At 39.7% G+C, this 24,745-nt stretch overlaps 1 protein-coding gene across 1 annotated transcript in view; it reads left to right on the top strand.

Annotated features, from left to right (window-relative positions):
- LOC308326361 (AP-2 complex subunit mu-A-like) overlaps window positions 1-24,745 on the top strand; it is a 34,560-nt gene that overhangs the window by 4,523 nt on the left and 5,292 nt on the right. The window contains exons 5-12 of the mRNA XM_080779181.1: window positions 2,360-2,442; window positions 3,428-3,563; window positions 18,768-18,912; window positions 21,314-21,331; window positions 22,089-22,214; window positions 23,453-23,588; window positions 23,933-24,030; window positions 24,428-24,539. Coding sequence (XP_080635307.1) covers window positions 2,360-2,442; window positions 3,428-3,563; window positions 18,768-18,912; window positions 21,314-21,331; window positions 22,089-22,214; window positions 23,453-23,588; window positions 23,933-24,030; window positions 24,428-24,539 — 854 coding nt within the window. The remainder of the gene's footprint in view (window positions 1-2,359; window positions 2,443-3,427; window positions 3,564-18,767; window positions 18,913-21,313; window positions 21,332-22,088; window positions 22,215-23,452; window positions 23,589-23,932; window positions 24,031-24,427; window positions 24,540-24,745) is intronic.

The raw sequence follows: 24,745 nt of genomic DNA on the forward strand, positions 1-24,745 counted from the left end.
ATGGACCACTGGTGGTCCGTGAAGGTATTTCATGTGGTCCCTGACCATGCATTTAGTGCACCCGGTTGTCTGGTTGAGTGATTATTATTAGTAGTCAATGGATGAGAAACATATACATGTAGGCTATACACATGGGATTGCATAGCAAGTGTTGACTTACAAAAGCACTAATCTTAGCCCCATTTCCCCCCCCAACACAACAGTGGTCCCCAGGTTGATTCTGAGTCAGGGTGGTGGTCCCTGGTTCACAATCGGTTGAAAACCCCGGCCTTACGGGATTATAAGACACCAACAACATAAATAAACAATATCACGTTCACTTCCCACACAGAAGTTACACCAAGTATTTGATCAAAGCAAAAACAGAAATAAGCATTATCATAAAATAAAATGAAATACATCATATATAAGTTTTCTTTGTCCGTGTGTCCCAAGCTTTCTCTATATATTCTGATAATGCAAATATCTTGTTCGAAAATGCATCTCAGTCGTTCTGCATCACTTAACCACATCAGATCTATATTTTTTAGGGATGCACCGAAAATTCGGCCACCGAAAATATTCGGCCGAAAATGGCTAAAAATGTATTTTCGGCCTATTCGGTTTCGGCTCAAATAAGCCGAAAAATATCACCGAATAGTAGTAGTGGTCCTAAAGTTGTGAATCGAACTAAACTGTGAGGAAAACACAGATGTACAAGCCCAACGCGCTGTGCATTGCGACGGGTAGATAGCTTGTAGATCTGCTACTTTCAGCGCAGGAAGGGCGCATGCTTATGACGCTCTTTAACTATGCATCATTCAGCAGCCCCCTGCCAGCGACAGTCGCAAGTTTCTCGCAACACAACACACGAGCAGCAGTCACGGAACGCACAGGCAGATCCGACACAACTGTGCTTTCATCCACGATTCCATAGCCTTCTAAATCTTATTTCCCATCCACGGGCACAAGAAACGTGATATTAGCAGCTTCCACCCGATCTGTGGTGGTGTTCTGTTGACGAGGAAAGCTAGTAGCTAGCATGGGAGCTAACGTTAGTTTTAACACTATGTACTTTACATCCGTTCCCCAACCCTCGTCCCCTCACACTCGCTGCTGCGTTTACACGGGCAGACACAAAGACGAATGGGAATATCATTTGGAGCTTTAACAATGAATGATAGACTGTATCGTTGTCCACAGCAGGCAGACCTGTCAAAACGATGCACTTCCCAAAACTCAGAGACATGCCACCACCTATAAATTCAAACCCACCTCTGGAATATTGCTATCTCATTCCACTTTAATTTATTTTATTCCATAGTCTTAGTTTTTCTCTAATAAAGTTGTTTTTATTTGTTTTCTCATGTTCTCTTTGAAAAGTGTCTTTAAGTACTCAGAGAAGCTTAATATAAATAATATTATTATCACTATTATTATTATTACTACTTGTTTTTATTGCCTATGCTTATGCAGAAAAAAAAGCTCACTGCTCAGGTCAAATAGGCCTATTGATATGCGATTAAAATGTGATTAATTGAGATTAATTCATCACAAAGCCTCCAATTATTTATGTTTTTTAATGGACCCATAAGTGTTTATTATTTAAGTTAGGTTTTGCCATAATCATGTCTTTTGCCATAATCAGGTAGCTTTACAACAAAGATGTATTCGGCTATTCGGTTTTCGGCCAACTGTTTCCTATATTCGGTATTCGGTTTCGGCCAAGAATTTCCCTTTCGGTTCATCCCTAATATTTTTACATCTGTTAAATAACTTTTGACGTAGCTCATGATACAACGGGCAATAGAAAATAAAATGGAACTCATTCTCCATATCATATCAATATCATGCAGATACGTTCTTCTTCTGTAACTCTGGGCAAGATCCCAGAACCAAGTTGGGCACATGGGGGTCTTTGTCTTTTGGATAATGGGGCACAAACATACTTTTCACTAGCGTAACAGCTTTTTATCGTAACAAGTGTTCTCAGCTTTGGTTTGTACATTATGTCCTGTGACCATTTGTTATGAAATAAACTATAAAGTGTGTCTTTAACCGTGGAGATGTTCACAACCCTATTATTTAGAAAACTGTCATGTAACCCAGTTCGTACAAGAGTGTCCTCTATTGCACTCGCCCATGCACCTTTTACTGATACATCCCAGTTGAAAATCTTCCTAGCAACTCTGTTCTCTGGCATTCTGATTAGTCGGTTCCATAAGGCCATCATGTGTGTACCGGGTACTGGATAAGCTTAGCTTATTGATACCGGGTACTATGTAACTACTATTTAAATTAAGGATGTATGATCGTGTGTGTGTGTGTGTGTGTGTGTGTGTGTGTGTGTGTGTGTGTGTGCGCGCGCGCGTGTGCGCAGAGATCCTAGATTTTGGATATCCTCAGAATTCAGAAACCGGAGCTCTGAAGACCTTCATCACCCAGCAGGGAATCAAAGGACAGGTCAGCAACCACATGACCTTTAATGTTTAACTACAGGGCAACCACATGACCTTTGATGTTTAACTACAGGTCAGCCACATGACCTTTACTGTTTAACTACAGGTAGACCATATGACCTTTAACTGCAGGTCAACCATGTGACCACAGACCAATCAGAAGCCACGGGTCGATGTCATGTCCTGCCTACCATGGACTTGGAGATCAGAGCTTTTCGCAGATTTGAAACATTAAATAATCAAACATCTTAATATTAAATATATATAACCTAATAACTTAACCTTTAATTAAACGTCGCTATCGGCTAAAATGTTTTTTTTTTTTAACATCGGTGTCGGTCAAGAATTTACATCCCTGATTAATTTAAATCTTATTTTATGAAATATTTAACACTTTCCCTCCTTTCCTCCTATGACACGCCCCCTGGCCATGTGGACACGCCCCCTGGCCCTGTGGACACGCCCCCTGACCATGTGGACGCGCCCCCATGCAGCATCAGGTAACAACAAAGACACACCAGGTGTCTGTCTGTCTCTCTGTCTGTCTCTCTGTCTGTCTCTCTGTCTTTCTGTCTGTCTGTCTGTCTGTCTCTCTGTCTCTCTGTCTCTCTAACCTCTCTCTGTATCTCTATGGCTCTCTCTGACATAGGGCCGATTCATACTCCTATTTTACCGCTGTGCGGCGCTGTAGTGCCGAAATGATTTCGCCTCGTCAGAAATTTTCAGTAGCACCGAAGAGTCGACTTTAGGACGGTACCCCCCCCCCCCCGAACCTCAAATGACGTCAAATTGTAGGCTCTACAGCGCCGAACCGACTTTTATTCGGCTCTAAAATAATCGGCCCTAAAGAGGAACAGTCCCAGATCACGTGACCGGTCAGATCGGATGTCTCTCTCTCTCTCTCTCTCTCTATAGTGTCTCTATGTCTCTCTCTCTCTCTCTCTCTCTTTCTCTCTAGTTAACATAGTGTCTCTATGTCTCTCTCCCAGACTAAAGAGGAACAGTCCCAGATCACCAGTCAGGTGACCGGTCAGATCGGATGGCGCAGAGAGGGAATCAAGTACCGTCGCAACGAGCTGTTCCTGGACGTTCTGGAGAGTGTCAACCTGCTGATGAGTCCCCAAGGTATGACCTCTGACCTTTAGATTGGTCCCCAAGGTATGTTCTGGTTGTGAGAGACATTGTTCTGCTTGTTCTTCGCTGTGCGGGCCAGTGTGCGTGCCAGTGTGCGTGCCAGTGTGCGTGCCAGTGTGCGTGCCAGTGTGCGTGCCAGTGTGCGGGCCAGTGTGCGTTCCAGTGTGCGTGCCAGTGTGCGTTCCAGTGTGTGTGCCAGTGTGCGGGCCAGTGTGCGTTCCAGTGTGCGGGCCGATGCGAGTAAATAAATAAAACTAGAGGAATGGAAGCACTGCAGGGATCTGTTAGTGGCTCTTAGATGGGTTGGTGATGCAGGTACAACCATATACAGTAACCATATACAGTGATGTAAATATGTTTTCAATCTAATGAGTCCCGGGATGGTCTTGTAGATGAGTCCCAGGGACATTTCATGAGTCCCACTTCAGCGACGTTAAGAGTCACATTTTGTCATTTTTACAAATTGCATTAAACTCTTTCATTTCATTTTTTATGGTTATAATGTGCTTATATTCATGTAGAAATGTATGAAAGAAGTGAACGCAATTCCAAATCTGAAAACTTTAATATTTGCAAAGATGTTTGCAACAACAGTGCAAAGTATGCAGAACAGTAAATATAATGGCACCAAAATAATGTAAAATAAGTTAATTACTTTGTGGTGCAATCGGTGAGCTAAAGTGCATTTATAATGCACTGCAGCACGGCTCAATTAAAGTGACTCGTTGTCCAAAATAAATGGTTTGTTGACAGTGCATTTGGGACTCCATTGTTGGAACAAGAAAAAGTCTCTGTTGCACTTGTTCTAGGTGTTATACTTCATTGTGTACAGCTTCCTATCCTTGGCCTTTTTCCAGTGGCCATGTGCCTCTTCACAAGGAAACTCTGGCCGTGTGGGACCCAATGTCAGCCTGTTCCTGTGAGGGGTGAGGATGAGGTTTTGTTTAGAAAGCCCTCGTTCACAGCCGGCTGTGTGCACAGCCAGGGTAGTGGCCAGTTGAGCTAGGATGGTGAGGTTGGGGAAATCGTTCTTGTGGTACTTAGTCACCAATGATGACCAAAGCCTCCAGATGCTCTCTTTGGCGTAGTGCTGTGCTTTCTTCAGCTCAGCCCACTCCTCTGGTGTTTTTGCAGCATTAATGAGGGGCTTAGATGTTGTCTGGTGTGTGGGTTAGCCCGAAGCAGTATCCCTGTGGCAGCCTCTTTCTTCCCGTCATGACGGCCGCTCCATCTGATCCCATGCTCATCACCTTTGTTAATGGGATGTCCAGCCTTTGCAATGCCCACACCTGTTGCATCCTTGCTGCATTCTTTATTGGCAACAAAATGAGTGCTTGGTTCAAATGTGCCGGCATCATAAACAACAGGCCTTTTGTGGTTTGTGATAGTCTGTAGACTAATCTGTGAGCATCTGTGTCACAAATGGAGATTCCTTCCATTTCTGTTTCAGGGCAGCATCCAAAGTGGCGGTCATACTGGACAGCATTTCTGTGGCCACGAATCTTGAACTGTATGAAATGGCTTTTTGCTTTAGATGTTGAATTTCCGGGACATCAACCTCTGTCATAAAGCCAGCTAAGGACCCAGATTTGGAAAGGGGGGCGTCCTCCTGGACAGTACCAGTGCTGCTTTGTCCTGCTGGCTGTTCATCTAAGTCTCTTTGCAGAGGAGGCAGTGTGAGGCAGGACTGATGTTCATTAGTAGTAGCATGAACCTCAAATGACGTCACATTGTAGGCTCTACAGCGCCGAACCGACTTTTATTGGTCTCTAAAATAGGAGTATGAATCGGCCCTTAGGCTGTGCACAGGCTGTGGCAGGGAGCAGAGCATCACAGGTAGGAGCAGAAGACACTGTATAATAGAAGAATAATTCATATTAAAGCTAGCCAAAATAAGCTAGAATAAATAAAATACATATTTCATATTATTTTGGCTATATGATATAATCTATAATTTGTAACTGTCCCAGTTTTAACTTTAGTGTTGATACATCTTTACATAGTTTACATTACACAATAAAAACAAATGTGCCAACATTTATAATAACCTTGAGATGAAGTAGCACAGGTTATGGAGTTAGGCTGTGCACAGCATCACAGGTAGATGTAGGAGCAGAAGATACTGTATGAAGAAATTATTATAAATAAAGCTAGCAAAATAAACTAGAAAACAAATGCTCTACATATTTCATAGTTTGGATATAATGTGAAATCTATAATAACTGTGGCAGTTATTTTAATGATTTATACAACTTTACATTGTTTTCATTAAGTCACATACTGTACCTGGAGATGAAGCAGTCAATTCAATTCAAAGGGCTTTATTGGCATGAGAAAACATACGTTTACATTGCCAAAGCAGAAAGAACAATACAACAATACAGCAGTCATGGAGGAGGTAGGCTGTGCAGCAGGTATGGGGACGGGGTTATCAACGTCCTCAACGTTGATGTCATTAGCAGTTGACTTGGGTTTAGATCAGAGGTGGGCAACTTGCGGCCCGGGGGCCACATGCGGCCCCCACCTTCACTTAATGTGGCCCTCAGGTCAGAATACTGATATATGGTTCCAGCTGTTTACAATTCCACAACATGCAAACATGACCCGCTTTAATTACTTCAGTCTAAATTAGTAGCTCAATGCTTCAACACAAGTATCATTTAAAGGCATTTGAAATTACATACAAACACATTTTCAGGATTCCAATTCAAAAATAGCAAAAGATAATTCGAGATTGCAATTTGAATATAGCAAAAATAGCCGATCTAGTAAGTAACTAATAGCTACGACAGTAATATATTGGCCCTAGGGAGTGAGTGTGGAAATATAGTGGCCCTCTCCATCGTCAAAGTTGCCCACCCCTGGTTTAGATGTAGGTTTGGAAAATGGCGTTGCTGATATTTTCTTGCTGCCCTGCAGTTGGCTTTGGAAGTTTCTTCGGTGCCATTTGAATGTGTGGCGGCACAACACACACGCAACAGAAACACAACAATATCGGCGTGTGTTATCGTGAACCGGGTCTGCTCGTCACGCTAAATCTTTCTGTCGGAGGCAGCGCCGTTTTGTTGAGAGAGTCGCGACATCTCCGTTCACTGCTCATTGGTGGGGCTGCAACGCCAACGGGCTGCGAGCGTCACTGATCACTCCATTGTCGTCACTCTTTCTCTAAACGGCTCTAGTCTCTAGCGCTCCGCTCCCCGGTCAGAGCTCGTCTGAGCAACATGGCGGCGCGCTGTGTTGACAATGTAGTTACAAAGTAGTGGTTCTACGACCATTCCTATATGGATTTAATTTTTTATAACATAGGATGAGGTCGGATGTGGGGCATACAAAATGATCGTTTCCGTAGATTTTTGTTTTTTCCGCATCTTTTTCCCCCGCGAATTTTTTTCAGTGGATTATTATTACTGTGTATGCGGAGTACAGTAGTGGATTATTATTACTGTGTATGGAGTACAGTAGTGGATTATTATTACTGTGTATGTGGAGTACAGTAGTGGTTTATTATTACTGTGTATGGAGTAGAGTAGTGGTTTATTATTACTGTGTATGGAGTACAGTAGTGGATTATTATTACTGTGTATGCGGAGTACAGTAGTGGATTATTATTACTGTGTATGGAGTAGAGTAGTGGTTTATTATTACTGTGTATGGAGTACAGTAGTGGATTATTATTACTGTGTATGTGGAGTACAGTAGTGGATTATTATTACTGTGTATGGAGTACAGTAGTGGATTATTATTACTGTGTATGTGGAGTACAGTAGTGGATTATTATTACTGTGTATGTGGATTACAGTAGTGGATTATTATTACTGTGTATGTGGAGTACAGTAGTGGATTATTATTACTGTGTATGGAGTACAGTAGTGGATTATTATTACTGTGTATGGAGTACAGTAGTGGATTATTATTACTGTGTATGTGGATTACAGTAGTGGATTATTATTACTGTGTATGTGGATTACAGTAGTGGATTATTATTACTGTGTATGTGGAGTACAGTAGTGGATTATTATTACTGTGTATGGAGTACAGTAGTGGATTATTATTACTGTGTATGGAGTACAGTAGTGGATTATTATTACTGTGTATGTGGAGTACAGTAGTGGATTATTATTACTGTATGTGGATTACAGTAGTGGATTATTATTACTGTGTATGTGGAGTACAGTAGTGGATTATTATTACTGTGTATGGAGTACAGTAGTGGATTATTATTACTGTGTGTGGAGTACAGTAGTGGATTATTATTACTGTGTGTGGAGTACAGTAGTGGATTATTATTACTGTGTATGGAGTACAGTAGTGGATTATTATTACTGTGTATGTGGAGTACAGTAGTGGATTATTATTACTGTGTATGGAGTACAGTAGTGGATTATTATTACTGTGTATGTGGAGTACAGTAGTGGATTATTATTACTGTGTGTGGAGTACAGTAGTGGATTATTATTACTGTGTATGTGGAGTACAGTAGTGGATTATTATTACTGTGTATGTGGAGTACAGTAGTGGATTATTATTACTGTGTGTGGAGTACAGTAGTGGATTATTATTACTGTGTATGTGGAGTACAGTAGTGGATTATTATTACTGTGTATGGAGTACAGTAGTGGATTATTATTACTGTGTATGTGGAGTACAGTAGTGGATTATTATTACTGTGTATGTGGAGTACAGTAGTGATTATTATTACTGTGTATGGAGTACAGTAGTGGATTATTATTACTGTGTGTGGAGTACAGTAGTGATTATTATTACTGTGTATGGAGTACAGTAGTGGATTATTATTACTGTGTGTGGAGTACAGTAGTGGATTATTATTACTGTGTATGTGGAGTACAGTAGTGGATTATTATTACTGTGTATGGAGTACAGTAGTGGATTATTATTACTGTGTATGTGGAGTACAGTAGTGGATTATTATTACTGTGTATGTGGAGTACAGTAGTGATTATTATTACTGTGTATGGAGTACAGTAGTGGATTATTATTACTGTGTGTGGAGTACAGTAGTGGATTATTATTACTGTGTATGTGGAGTACAGTAGTGGATTATTATTACTGTGTATGGAGTACAGTAGTGGATTATTATTACTGTGTATGTGGAGTACAGTAGTGGATTATTATTACTGTGTATGGAGTACAGTAGTGGATTATTATTACTGTGTATGTGGAGTACAGTAGTGGATTATTATTACTGTGTATGTGGAGTACAGTAGTGATTATTATTACTGTGTATGGAGTACAGTAGTGGATTATTATTACTGTGTATGTGGAGTACAGTAGTGATTATTATTACTGTGTATGGAGTACAGTAGTGGATTATTATTACTGTGTATGGAGTACAGTAGTGGATTATTATTACTGTGTATGTGGAGTACAGTAGTGGATTATTATTACTGTGTATGGAGTACAGTAGTGATTATTATTACTGTGTATGTGGAGTACAGTAGTGATTATTATTACTGTGTATGGAGTACAGTAGTGGATTATTATTACTGTGTATGGAGTACAGTAGTGATTATTATTACTGTGTGTGTGGAGTACAGTAGTGGATTATTATTACTGTGTATGTGGAGTACAGTAGTGGATTATTATTACTGTGTATGGAGTACAGTAGTGGATTATTATTACTGTGTATGGAGTACAGTAGTGGATTATTATTACTGTGTATGGAGTACAGTAGTGGATTATTATTACTGTGTATGGAGTAGAGTAGTGGATTATTATTACTGTGTATGGAGTACAGTAGTGGATTATTATTACTGTGTATGGAGTACAGTAGTGATTATTATTACTGTGTATGGAGTACAGTAGTGGATTATTATTACTGTGTATGGAGTACAGTAGTGGATTATTATTACTGTGTGTGGAGTACAGTAGTGGATTATTATTACTGTGTATGGAGTACAGTAGTGGATTATTATTACTGTGTATGGAGTACAGTAGTGGATTATTATTACTGTGTATGGAGTACAGTAGTGGATTATTATTACTGTGTATGGAGTACAGTAGTGGATTATTATTACTGTGTATTGTATGGAGTACAGTAGTGGATTATTATTACTGTGTATGCGGAGTACAGTAGTGGATTATTATTACTGTGTATGGAGTACTGTAGTGGATTATTATTACTGTGTATGTGGAGTACAGTAGTGGATTATTATTACTGTGTGTGGAGTACAGTAGTGGATTATTATTACTGTGTATGGAGTACAGTAGTGGATTATTATTACTGTGTATGTGGAGTACAGTAGTGGATTATTATTACTGTGTAGTGGAGTACAGTAGTGGATTATTATTACTGTGGTATGTGGAGTACAGTAGTGGATTATTATTACTGTGTATGGAGTACAGTAGTGGATTATTATTACTGTGTATGTGGAGTACAGTAGTGGATTATTATTACTGTGTATGTGGAGTACAGTAGTGGATTATTATTACTGTGTGTGGAGTACAGTAGTGGATTATTATTACTGTGTATGGAGTACAGTAGTGGATTATTATTACTGTGTATGGAGTACAGTAGTGGATTATTATTACTGTGTATGGAGTACAGTAGTGGATTATTATTACTGTGTATGTGGAGTACAGTAGTGGATTATTATTACTGTGTATGGAGTACAGTAGTGGATTATTATTACTGTGTATGTGGAGTACAGTAGTGGATTATTATTACTGTGTATGTGGAGTACAGTAGTGGATTATTATTACTGTGTGTGGAGTACAGTAGTGGATTATTATTACTGTGTATGTGGAGTACAGTAGTGGATTATTATTACTGTGTATGGAGTACAGTAGTGGATTATTATTACTGTGTATGTGGAGTACAGTAGTGGATTATTATTACTGTGTATGTGGAGTACAGTAGTGATTATTATTACTGTGTATGGAGTACAGTAGTGGATTATTATTACTGTGTGTGGAGTACAGTAGTGGATTATTATTACTGTGTATGGGAGTACAGTAGTGGATTATTATTACTGTGTATGGAGTACAGTAGTGGATTATTATTACTGTGTATGTGGAGTACAGTAGTGGATTATTATTACTGTGTATGGAGTACAGTAGTGGATTATTATTACTGTGTATGTGGAGTACAGTAGTGGATTATTATTACTGTGTATGTGGAGTACAGTAGTGGATTATTATTACTGTGTATGGAGTACAGTAGTGGATTATTATTACTGTGTATGTGGAGTACAGTAGTGGATTATTATTACTGTGTATGGAGTACAGTAGTGGATTATTATTACTGTGTATGGAGTACAGTAGTGGATTATTATTACTGTGTATGTGGAGTACAGTAGTGGATTATTATTACTGTGTTATGGAGTACAGTAGTGGATTATTATTACTGTGTATGTGGAGTACAGTAGTGATTATTATTACTGTGTATGGAGTACAGTAGTGGATTATTATTACTGTGTATGGAGTACAGTAGTGGATTATTATTACTGTGTATGGAGTACAGTAGTGGATTATTATTACTGTGTATGGAGTACAGTAGTGGATTATTATTACTGTGTATGGAGTACAGTAGTGGATTATTATTACTGTGTATGGAGTACAGTAGTGGATTATTATTACTGTGTATGGAGTACAGTAGTGATTATTATTACTGTGTATGTGGAGTACAGTAGTGGATTATTATTACTGTGTATGGAGTACAGTAGTGGATTATTATTACTGTGTATGGAGTACAGTAGTGATTATTATTACTGTGTATGGAGTACAGTAGTGGATTATTATTACTGTGTATGGAGTACAGTAGTGGATTATTATTACTGTGTATGGAGTACAGTAGTGGATTATTATTACTGTGTATGGAGTACAGTAGTGGATTATTATTACTGTGTATGGAGTACAGTAGTGGATTATTATTACTGTGTATTGGAGTACAGTAGTGGATTATTATTACTGTGTATGGAGTACAGTAGTGGATTATTATTACTGTGTATTGGAGTACAGTAGTGATTATTATTACTGTGTATGGAGTACAGTAGTGGATTATTATTACTGTGTATGGAGTACAGTAGTGGATTATTATTACTGTGTGTGGAGTACAGTAGTGGATTATTATTACTGTGTATGGAGTACAGTAGTGGATTATTATTACTGTGTATTGGAGTACAGTAGTGGATTATTATTACTGTGTATGGAGTACAGTAGTGGATTATTATTACTGTGTATTGGAGTACAGTAGTGGATTATTATTACTGTGTATGGAGTACAGTAGTGGATTATTATTACTGTGTATGGGAGTACAGTAGTGGATTATTATTACTGTGTATGGAGTACAGTAGTGGATTATTATTACTGTGTATGTGGAGTACAGTAGTGGATTATTATTACTGTGTATGGAGTACAGTAGTGGATTATTATTACTGTGTATGGAGTACAGTAGTGGATTATTATTACTGTGTATGGAGTACAGTAGTGGATTATTATTACTGTGTATGGAGTACAGTAGTGGATTATTATTACTGTGTATGTGGAGTACAGTAGTGGATTATTATTACTGTGTATGGAGTACAGTAGTGGATTATTATTACTGTTGTATGTGGAGTACAGTAGTGGATTATTATTACTGTGTATGTGAGTACAGTAGTGGATTATTATTACTGTGTATGGAGTACAGTAGTGGATTATTATTACTGTGTATGGAGTACAGTAGTGGATTATTATTACTGTGTATGGAGTACAGTAGTGGATTATTATTACTGTGTATGTGGAGTACAGTAGTGGATTATTATTACTGTGTATGGAGTACAGTAGTGGATTATTATTACTGTGTATGTGGAGTACAGTAGTGGATTATTATTACTGTGTAGTGGAGTACAGTAGTGGATTATTATTACTGTGTGTGGAGTACAGTAGTGGATTATTATTACTGTGTATGTGGAGTACAGTAGTGGATTATTATTACTGTGTATGGAGTACAGTAGTGGATTATTATTACTGTGTATGTGAGTACAGTAGTGGATTATTATTACTGTGTATGTGGAGTACAGTAGTGGATTATTATTACTGTGTAGTGGAGTACAGTAGTGGATTATTATTACTGTGTATGTGGAGTACAGTAGTGGATTATTATTACTGTGTATGGGAGTACAGTAGTGGATTATTATTACTGTGTGTGGAGTACAGTAGTGGATTATTATTACTGTGTATGTGGAGTACAGTAGTGGATTATTATTACTGTGTATGGAGTACAGTAGTGGATTATTATTACTGTGTATGTGGAGTACAGTAGTGGATTATTATTACTGTGTATGTGGAGTACAGTAGTGATTATTATTACTGTGTATGGAGTACAGTAGTGGATTATTATTACTGTGTGTGGAGTACAGTAGTGGATTATTATTACTGTGTATGGAGTACAGTAGTGGATTATTATTACTGTGTATGGAGTACAGTAGTGGATTATTATTACTGTGTATGTGGAGTACAGTAGTGGATTATTATTACTGTGTATGGAGTACAGTAGTGGATTATTATTACTGTGTATGTTGGAGTACAGTAGTGGATTATTATTACTGTGTATGTGGAGTACAGTAGTGATTATTATTACTGTGTATGGAGTACAGTAGTGGATTATTATTACTGTGTTGTGGAGTACAGTAGTGATTATTATTACTGTGTATGGAGTACAGTAGTGGATTATTATTACTGTGTATGGAGTACAGTAGTGGATTATTATTACTGTGTATGTGGAGTACAGTAGTGGATTATTATTACTGTGTATGGAGTACAGTAGTGGATTATTATTACTGTGTATGTGGAGTACAGTAGTGGATTATTATTACTGTGTATGGAGTACAGTAGTGGATTATTATTACTGTGTATGGAGTACAGTAGTGGATTATTATTACTGTGTATGTGGAGTACAGTAGTGGATTATTATTACTGTGTATGGAGTACAGTAGTGGATTATTATTACTGTGTATGGAGTACAGTAGTGGATTATTATTACTGTGTATGGAGTACAGTAGTGGATTATTATTACTGTGTATGGAGTACAGTAGTGGATTATTATTACTGTGTATGGAGTACAGTAGTGGATTATTATTACTGTGTATGGAGTACAGTAGTGGATTATTATTACTGTGTATGGAGTACAGTAGTGATTATTATTACTGTGTATGGAGTACAGTAGTGGATTATTATTACTGTGTATGGAGTACAGTAGTGGATTATTATTACTGTGTGTGGAGTACAGTAGTGGATTATTATTACTGTGTATGGAGTACAGTAGTGGATTATTATTACTGTGTATGGAGTACAGTAGTGGATTATTATTACTGTGTATGGAGTACAGTAGTGGATTATTATTACTGTGTATGGAGTACAGTAGTGGATTATTATTACTGTGTATGGAGTACAGTAGTGATTATTATTACTGTGTATGGGAGTACAGTAGTGGATTATTATTACTGTGTATGGAGTACAGTAGTGGATTATTATTACTGTGTGTGGAGTACAGTAGTGGATTATTATTACTGTGTGTGGAGTACAGTAGTGGATTATTATTACTGTGTATGGAGTACAGTAGTGGATTATTATTACTGTGTATGGAGTACAGTAGTGGATTATTATTACTGTGTATGGAGTACAGTAGTGGATTATTATTACTGTGTATGTGGAGTACAGTAGTGGATTATTATTACTGTGTATGGAGTACAGTAGTGGATTATTATTACTGTGTATGTGGAGTACAGTAGTGGATTATTATTACTGTGTAGTGGAGTACAGTAGTGGATTATTATTACTGTGTGTGGAGTACAGTAGTGGATTATTATTACTGTGTATGTGGAGTACAGTAGTGGATTATTATTACTGTGTATGGAGTACAGTAGTGGATTATTATTACTGTGTATGGGAGTACAGTAGTGGATTATTATTACTGTGTATGTGGAGTACAGTAGTGGATTATTATTACTGTGTATGGAGTACAGTAGTGGATTATTATTACTGTGTGTGGAGTACAGTAGTGGATTATTATTACTGTGTATGGAGTACAGTAGTGGATTATTATTACTGTGTGTGGAGTACAGTAGTGGATTATTATTACTGTGTATGTGGAGTACAGTAGTGGATTATTATTACTGTGTATGGAGTACAGTAGTGGATTATTATTACTGTGTATGTGGAGTACAGTAGTGGATTATTATTACTGTGTATGTGGAGTACAGTAGTGATTATTATTACTGTGTATGGAGTACAGTAGTGGATTATTATTACTGTGTGTGGAGTACAGTAGTGGATTATTATTACTGTGTATGTGGAGTACAGTAGTGGATTATTATTACTGTGTATGGAGTACAGTAGTGGATTATTATTACTGTGTATGTGGAGTACAGTAGTGGATTATTATTACTGTGTATGGAGTACAGTAGTGGATTATTATTACTGTGTATGTGGAGTACAGTAGTGGATTATTATTACTGTGTATGTGGAGTACAGTAGTGATTATTATTACTGTGTATGGAGTACAGTAGTGGATTATTATTACTGTGTATGTGGAGTACAGTAGTGATTATTATTACTGTGTATGGAGTACAGTAGTGGATTATTATTACTGTGTATGGAGTACAGTAGTGGATTATTATTACTGTGTATGTGGAGTACAGTAGTGGATTATTATTACTGTGTATGGAGTACAGTAGTGATTATTATTACTGTGTATGTGGAGTACAGTAGTGATTATTATTACTGTGTATGGAGTACAGTAGTGGATTATTATTACTGTGTATGGAGTACAGTAGTGATTATTATTACTGTGTGTGTGGAGTACAGTAGTGGATTATTATTACTGTGTATGTGGAGTACAGTAGTGGATTATTATTACTGTGTATGGAGTACAGTAGTGGATTATTATTACTGTGTATGGAGTACAGTAGTGGATTATTATTACTGTGTATGGAGTACAGTAGTGGATTATTATTACTGTGTATGGAGTAGAGTAGTGGATTATTATTACTGTGTATGGAGTACAGTAGTGGATTATTATTACTGTGTATGGAGTACAGTAGTGATTATTATTACTGTGTATGGAGTACAGTAGTGGATTATTATTACTGTGTATGGAGTACAGTAGTGGATTATTATTACTGTGTGTGGAGTACAGTAGTGGATTATTATTACTGTGTATGGAGTACAGTAGTGGATTATTATTACTGTGTATGGAGTACAGTAGTGGATTATTATTACTGTGTATGGAGTACAGTAGTGGATTATTATTACTGTGTATGGAGTACAGTAGTGGATTATTATTACTGTGTATGGAGTACAGTAGTGGATTATTATTACTGTGTATGCGGAGTACAGTAGTGGATTATTATTACTGTGTATGGAGTACAGTAGTGGATTATTATTACTGTGTATGTGGAGTACAGTAGTGGATTATTATTACTGTGTATGGAGTACAGTAGTGGATTATTATTACTGTGTATGGAGTACAGTAGTGGATTATTATTACTGTGTATGGAGTACAGTAGTGGATTATTATTACTGTGTGTGGAGTACAGTAGTGGATTATTATTACTGTGTATGTGGAGTACAGTAGTGGATTATTATTACTGTGTATGGAGTACAGTAGTGGATTATTATTACTGTGTATGTGGAGTACAGTAGTGGATTATTATTACTGTGTATGTGGAGTACAGTAGTGGATTATTATTACTGTGTGTGGAGTACAGTAGTGGATTATTATTACTGTGTATGGAGTACAGTAGTGGATTATTATTACTGTGTATGGAGTACAGTAGTGGATTATTATTACTGTGTATGGAGTACAGTAGTGGATTATTATTACTGTGTATGGAGTACAGTAGTGGATTATTATTACTGTGTATGTGGAGTACAGTAGTGGATTATTATTACTGTGTATGGAGTACAGTAGTGGATTATTATTACTGTGTATGGAGTACAGTAGTGGATTATTATTACTGTGTATGGAGTACAGTAGTGGATTATTATTACTGTGTATGGAGTACAGTAGTGGATTATTATTACTGTGTATGTGGAGTACAGTAGTGGATTATTATTACTGTGTATGGAGTACAGTAGTGGTTTATTATTACTGTGTATGGAGTACAGTAGTGGATTATTATTACTGTGTATGGAGTACAGTAGTGGATTATTATTACTGTGTATGTGGAGTACAGTAGTGGATTATTATTACTGTGTATGGAGTACAGTAGTGGATTATTATTACTGTGTATGTGGAGTACAGTAGTGGATTATTATTACTGTGTATGTGGAGTACAGTAGTGGATTATTATTACTGTGTGTGGAGTACAGTAGTGGATTATTATTACTGTGTATGGAGTACAGTAGTGGATTATTATTACTGTGTATGTGGAGTACAGTAGTGGATTATTATTACTGTGTATGTGGAGTACAGTAGTGGATTATTATTACTGTGTATGGAGTACAGTAGTGGATTATTATTACTGTGTATGTGGAGTACAGTAGTGGATTATTATTACTGTGTATGTGGAGTACAGTAGTGGATTATTATTACTGTGTATGTGGAGTACAGTAGTGGATTATTATTACTGTGTATGTGGAGTACAGTAGTGGATTATTATTACTGTGTATGTGGAGTACAGTAGTGGATTATTATTACTGTGTGTGGAGTACAGTAGTGGATTATTATTACTGTGTATGGAGTACAGTAGTGGATTATTATTACTGTGTATGGAGTACAGTAGTGGATTATTATTACTGTGTATGGAGTACAGTAGTGGATTATTATTACTGTGTATGTGGAGTACAGTAGTGGATTATTATTACTGTGTATGGAGTACAGTAGTGGATTATTATTACTGTGTGTGGAGTACAGTAGTGGATTATTATTACTGTGTATGGAGTACAGTAGTGGATTATTATTACTGTGTATGGAGTACAGTAGTGGATTATTATTACTGTGTATGGAGTACAGTAGTGGATTATTATTACTGTGTATGGAGTACAGTAGTGGATTATTATTACTGTGTGTGGAGTACAGTAGTGGATTATTATTACTGTGTATGGAGTACAGTAGTGGATTATTATTACTGTGTATGGAGTACAGTAGTGGATTATTATTACTGTGTATGGAGTACAGTAGTGGATTATTATTACTGTGTGTGGAGTACAGTAGTGGATTATTATTACTGTGTATGTGGAGTACAGTAGTGGATTATTATTACTGTGTATGGAGTACAGTAGTGGATTATTATTACTGTGTATGGAGTACAGTAGTGGATTATTATTACTGTGTATGTGGAGTACAGTAGTGCATCCCATGGACGCACAGGTTGATGGTCTATTGCGGCCCAAAACTATAACGTTCGTTTTGGGACGCAAAACGCACCCTAGTTACATCACTGCATATAGACAAGGTATCCTTAGATGGGTTCTCTTTGGTGATGCAGGTACATCCATATAGACAAGGTATCCTTAGATGGGTTCTCTTTGGTGATGCAGGTACATCCATATAGACAAGGTATCCTTAGATGGGTTCTCTTTGGTGATGCAGGTAGAACCATATAAACAAGGTATCCTTCCTCCAAGTTGTACTGCTTGTCAAGGTGTAAGTTGCAGACTTGAAAAGAAAATAAGGGAATCCAAGGCACTCCAGCTTTGGTGAAACATTTAATCATGCTATTTGATGAGCAAGGCAAATGAAGGTCCTGTTATTTATTTCCCTTGCTCAGAAAATAGACCAAGGACGGAGTGCCTTGGACTATTTTCTTTTTAAGTCTGCAACTTACATCTTGACAAGCGGTACAACTTGGAGGAAGGATACCTTTTGTCTAAATGAATAAAATGTTTGATACTAAACTTGTAGGGTTAGGTATAGATGTAAATGGATCTATTTAAAAAAGAGAACATGCAGCTCAACTGTTGAATGAAGGAGAGGATGTTACTCTATTCATAATGTCTTAAATTGACTAGATTAAAAGAATAAAGTAAACTGTCCCTGTTGTCCTTGTCCCCCTTTTCTTTGAGGGGTGTACAGCTTTTGTCTCCACACAATGTCCGCAACACAAACATTAATTACCGTTGACAATGAAGGGAACATTTACGTCCTCTTGTCCTCACATATCCTCGACAATGAAAGGAGAGATTAGGTCAAATGTCTCTCTCTCTCTCTCCCTCTCCCTCCCCCTGTCTGTCTCTGTGTCTCTCTCCCACCAGGCCAGGTACTCTCGGCCCATGTCAGTGGTAGAGTGGTGATGAAGTCGTACCTCAGCGGGATGCCGGAGTGTAAGTTCGGGATGAACGATAAGATCGTCATCGACAAGCAGGGGAAAGGCGGAACCACTGACGATGCGGGGAAGAGGTGAGGGGCGATGTGACGTCATCAGCATTGTACTTACTAAATGTGTCTAAAACATGTCCTGATTTCCTAATTTAATTTTCTGTTTAAAATGGGCTTCTATTAGACTGTATGAATAATTATGTCTGGGTAAAGTGCTTTCATTAGACTGTATGAATTATTACTTGCGCAAGCAGAGCGCGCAAGTAATCATTTCGCTTGGTCTCTTCAAAGTGACAGCCAAGTTTTTTTCAACCACATTACGTCATCACATACGTAATACGTATACACACCATGTACTCTGGTCCCAGTTCTTAACGATGACGTAATGTGGTTACTTGGCCCAGCAAACCAGGCACAGACTTACCGTTGAAAAAAACTTGGCTGTCACTTTTTGGAACCAAGTAACCACAGTAGTATACTGCTAATCAAATTACAACTACATACTCTGTATGTAGTTGTAATGTGATTTGTAATTTGTAAATCTGTGCCTGGTCTGCTGGGACCAGACTACACAGATGACCATATCTCTTACGTCATCACTGAGAGCTAGTCATACATATACACACCATGTACTCTGGTCCCAGCTCTCAACGATGACGTAATGTGGTATCTGGTGGGACCAGATTACACAGATGACCAAATGTTGGATCTAATAGCTTTTACTGAAACACACTTAAAGAAAAATAATAACATTACTTTTAAATTAAAAACAATGAACACCAATTACAAAACAATCAGGAATGACAGAGAATATGATATAGGTGGGGGAGTTATGTTTGCTATAAAAGAAGATATTGCCATTGAAATAATTCAAAAAGAAATCGGGATATTAGAAAAAGTAGAACACGTATGTATACATGTAAAAAATAAAGATCTATATATCATTCTTATGTACAGATCACCTAAAACAAACCTTTCGGAATTAAACGCATTTCTCAAAAAAATGGTAAAGTATCTATCATCTCCGACTTCCACAATTATGATAATAGGAGATTTCAATGAAGACCATTATACTGAAAAGGATATAAATATAAAGACCTTCATGTCAAGATTAGGCTTTAAACAATTAAATACAAATCCAACTACAGATTTCGGAACAATTGACAATTTACAATAAGTAATAAAATAATTATACTGTATAATATATTTTAATTCAGTTTATATACCTTTTTTTCATCACATATCAATGATAAATTTTTCTGTAAAAAAGTAGTTGGGTAGCAAATAGTTACACGTAATGATTATACATTTCAAACGTTCCTTCACAGAGATACTGAGATGTGATAGTTTCCACAGTCGAAAGTACTTGCGCGCTCTGCTTGCGCACTAGTAGGCCATTTATGGCCATTTATGGCCTACTAGTGTGCAACAAGCAAGTATGCACTCGGCAGAGTGCAGTTCTAGTTATTATTATGTCTGGGTAAAGTGCTTTCATTAGACCTTCCGTGCTGCCCCAGGCTACTAGACGGGCCCCCAGGCTGCTAGACGGGCCCCTAGACGGGCCCCCAGGCTACTAGACGGGCCCCCAGGCTACTAGACGGGCCCCCAGGCTGCTAGACGGGCCCCTAGACGGGCCCCCAGGCTACTAGACGGGCCCCCAGGCTGCTAGACGGGCCCCTAGACGGGCCCCCAGGCTACTAGACGGGCCCCCAGGCTACTAGACGGGCCCCCAGGCTGCTAGACGGGCCCCTAGACGGGCCCCCAGGCTACTAGACGGGCCCCCAGGCTACTAGACGGGCCCCCAGGCTACTAGACAGGCCCCCAGGCTGCTAGACAGGCCCCCAGGCTGCTAGACAGGCCCCCAGGCTGTTAGACGGGCCCCCAGGCTGTTGACGGGCCCCCAGGCTGCTAGACAGGCCCCCAGGCTACTAGACGGGCCCCCAGGCTACTAGACGGGCCCCCAGGCTACTAGACGGGCCCCCAGGCTACTAGACAGGCCCCCAGGCTGCTAGACAGGCCCCCAGGCTGTTAGACGGGCCCCCAGGCTGTTAGACGGGCCCCCAGGCTGCTAGACAGGCCCCCAGGCTACTAGACAGGCCCCCAAGGGCCCCCAGGCTGCTAGACAGGCCCCCAGCTACTAGACGGGCCCCCAGGCTACTAGAATGGAATGTAAAGAAATGCCCTCGTCAACCGAAGGGAGGGGCGGTAATGTTTGTTTAACTTCTGTAAACAAATAAAAGTCCATAGACTTGGCTGTCATTTGATGTAATTTCAAAAGCCAGATGTTGGAGGGTCTATGATGTCACCAGGCTTTAGCTATGATGTCACTATGATGTCACCAAGGCTTTGATCTGTTTTGATTTTCTTTCTTTTCGATGCATCTCCTCCTTTCCCTCTTTCTGTTTTCTATGTGCTGTACTTCTATGTTCCTCTATGTCTACCTGCTCTGTCTATTCTACCTCTATGTACCTCCAAACCTCAGTGATTTAGGAGGTGCAAGGTAACTATATATATGTGCACTCACACTCACACACATGCACACACTCACACACATGCACAGAAACACACGCACGTGTACACACAATGTTGTCATTGTTTATAACTAACATCAGGAGGCTGTTTCTGTTTGTTTATTCATTTGTGTATTCATTTATGAATTGTGTATTTTCTGCATGTGTGTTTGTTCGTGTTGTGTTTCATTAATTTGATGTGAATCAAACAGCCTCCTGATTTGTATTTTATGTTACAATTTACAATTTACAATTTAGGCATTTATCAGACGCTCTTAATCCAGAGCGATTTACATTAAGCAAGAACAAAAGCATGGGAATACATCACATAAAAGCATTTATCATGAAACATGCGTAAGCTAAGAAAGTAACGGTGGAATATCTATATAATGAAACTATACATATGAACTAATAACTATACATCTATACTACTATGCTATACATATGTACTATGGCGTGCTATGACTATATACAATGCAATTCTAGTGCTGTCTACATAACATGCTATAAGTCTGTATCAAATGCTATCTCAGTCTACAGAAAGTTAGATGGTAAACAGTCTGTATTGTCTCCATAGCAACAGTGGTAAACAGTCTGTATTGTCTCCATAGCAACAGTGGTAAACAGTCTGTATTGTCTCCATAGCAACAGTGGTAAACAGTCTGTATTGTCTCCATAGCAACAGTGGTAAACAGTCTGTATTGTCTCCATAGCAACAGTGGTAAACAGTCTGTATTGTCTCCATAGCAACAGTGGTAAACAGTCCATAGCCATTGATGACTGCACCTTCCACCAGTGTGTTCGTCTCAGCAAGTTTGACTCTGAGAGAAGCATCAGTTTCATCCCCCCCGATGGAGAGTACGAACTGATGAGGTAACTCTATACCCTACCTCCTAGCCCCTAACCCCTACCTCCTAGCCCCTAACCCCTACCTCCTAGCCCCTACCTCCTAGCCCCTAACCCCTACCTCCTAGCCCCTAGCCCCTACCTCCTAGCCCCTAACCCCTACCTCCTAGCCCCTAACCCCTACCTCCTAACCCCTACACCCTAACTCCTAGCCCCTAAACCCTACCTCCTAGCCCCTAGGAGAGAAGCATCAGTTTCACCCCCCCCCCCCCCCACCCGACGGAGAGTACACACCTTTACATAGACTGTGCATTACATTCACCCATTCACACACATTCACACACACACACGGCAGAGGAAACCATGCAAGTCACCGACCTGCAGTCCTGCACATCAGGAGCAATCGAGTTCAGAGTCTTGCTCAAGGACACTTCGACACTAACTCTGGGGGAGCCCACAGGGATCGAACCGGCCACTCTACCGCTGATCCACTGCCACCCAGAAGATCTAAACCCTTAAAGCAAGATGTTAGATTGAGATTAAATTAAAATGTTAGACTGAGTCCTATTAATTTTAGATGTTAGATCGAGTTCTATTAAATTTAGATGTTAGATTGTGTTTGGGCCAGAGCTGCAATACCAAATTTGGCCACTATACTTTGGCCTCAGGGTTTCCTCCGGGTGCCGTCTCTATTAATATATACTCTATCCCTAGTAACGGCTTCCTTCCTGTTCCTGTTCCTTCCTGTTCCTGAGTACCCAATGGGTCTCCTTCCTGAGTACCCAACGGGTCTCATACATTGTGTAACGGGTGTGTATTGTCCCCAGTAACGGCTTCCTTCCTGAGTACCCAATGGGTCTCATACATTGTGTAACGGGTGTGTATTGTCCCCAGTAACGGCTTCCTTCCTGAGTACCCAACGGGTCTCATACATTGTGTAACGGGTGTGTATTGTCCCCAGTAACGGCTTCCTTCCTGAGTACCCAACGGGTCTCATACATTGTGTAACGGGTGTGTATTGTCCCCAGTAACGGCTTCCTTCCTGAGTACCCAACGGGTCTCATACATTGTGTAACGGGTGTGTATTGTCCCCAGTAACGGCTTCCTTCCTGAGTACCCAACGGGTCTCATACATTGTGTAACGGGTGTGTATTGTCCCCAGTAACGGCTTCCTTCCTGAGTACCCAATGGGTCTCATACATTGTGTAACGGGTGTGTATTGTCCCTCAGGTATCCTTATATTGACCCTTGACCTTTGCCCTCAGGTATCGCACCACTAAGGACATCATCCTGCCGTTCCGGGTCATTCCGCTGGTCAGAGAGGTCGGGCGAACCAAGCTGGAGGTCAAGGTGGTCATCAAGTCCAACTTCAAACCTTCCCTGCTGGCCCAGAAGATCGAGGTGAGCTCCGAACCAACCTTAACCTTAACCCTCCCTGTTGGCCCAGAACATTCACACACCTTTACATAGATGGTGCATTACATTCACCCATTCACACACACACACATTCACACACCTTTACATAGATGGTGCATTACATTCACCCATTCACACACACATTCACACACCTTTACATAGATGGTGCAATACATTCACCCATTCACACACCTTTACATAGATTGTGCATTACATTCACCCATTCACACACACATTCACACACCTTTACATAGATTGTGCAATACATTCACCCATTCACACACACACAAGCTGTGTAGTAATGTTGTCGTTATGTTTGATGGTTGCAGGTGCGAATCCCCACGCCGCTCAACACCAGTGGAGTGCAAGTCATCTGTATGAAGGGAAAAGCCAAGTACAAGGCCAGCGAGAATGCCATTGTCTGGAAGTGAGTCGTAATTACACTGTCAGATAGTTTAAAACACCCTGGACAACGCTCCACACGCCCCAGACTCTTCTCCCTTCTCTAAAACACCCTGGACAACGCTCCACACGTCCCAGACTCTTCTCCCTTCCCTAAAACACCCTGGACAACACTCCACACGTCCCAGACTCTTCTCCCTTCTCTAAAACACCCTGGACAACGCTCCACACGTCCTAGACTCTTCTCCCTTCTCTAAAACACCCTGGACAACGCTCCACACGTCCCAGACTCTTCTCCCTTCCCTAAAACACCCTGGACAACGCTCCACATGTCCCAGACTCTTCTCCCTTCTCTAAAACACCCTAGACAACACTCCACACATTTGATGTATTAACTTGTGTGTGTGTGTGTGTGTGTATAGGATCAAGCGCATGGCAGGGATGAAAGAGTCTCAAATCTCAGCAGAGATTGAGCTTCTGCCGACCAACGACAAGAAGAAATGGGCCCGCCCCCCCATCTCCATGAACTTTGAGGTGAGTGCGTGCGCACGCACACACTAACGCACGCACACACTAACGCACTCACGCACGCACACACTAACTCACGCACGCACACACTAACTCACGCATGCACTAACTCACGCATTGTGATCCCTAGGGCTGACCTTCGATCACGTTTTTGATGATTGACGCTTCGAAATAAATTGGTTTCGATCGTCGACGCTTCGAAACGCAACGAT

This window comes from Protomyctophum bolini (genome assembly GCF_963924005.1).
Source record: "Protomyctophum bolini genome assembly, chromosome: 12".
Classification (NCBI taxonomy): Eukaryota; Metazoa; Chordata; class Actinopteri; order Myctophiformes; family Myctophidae; genus Protomyctophum; species Protomyctophum bolini.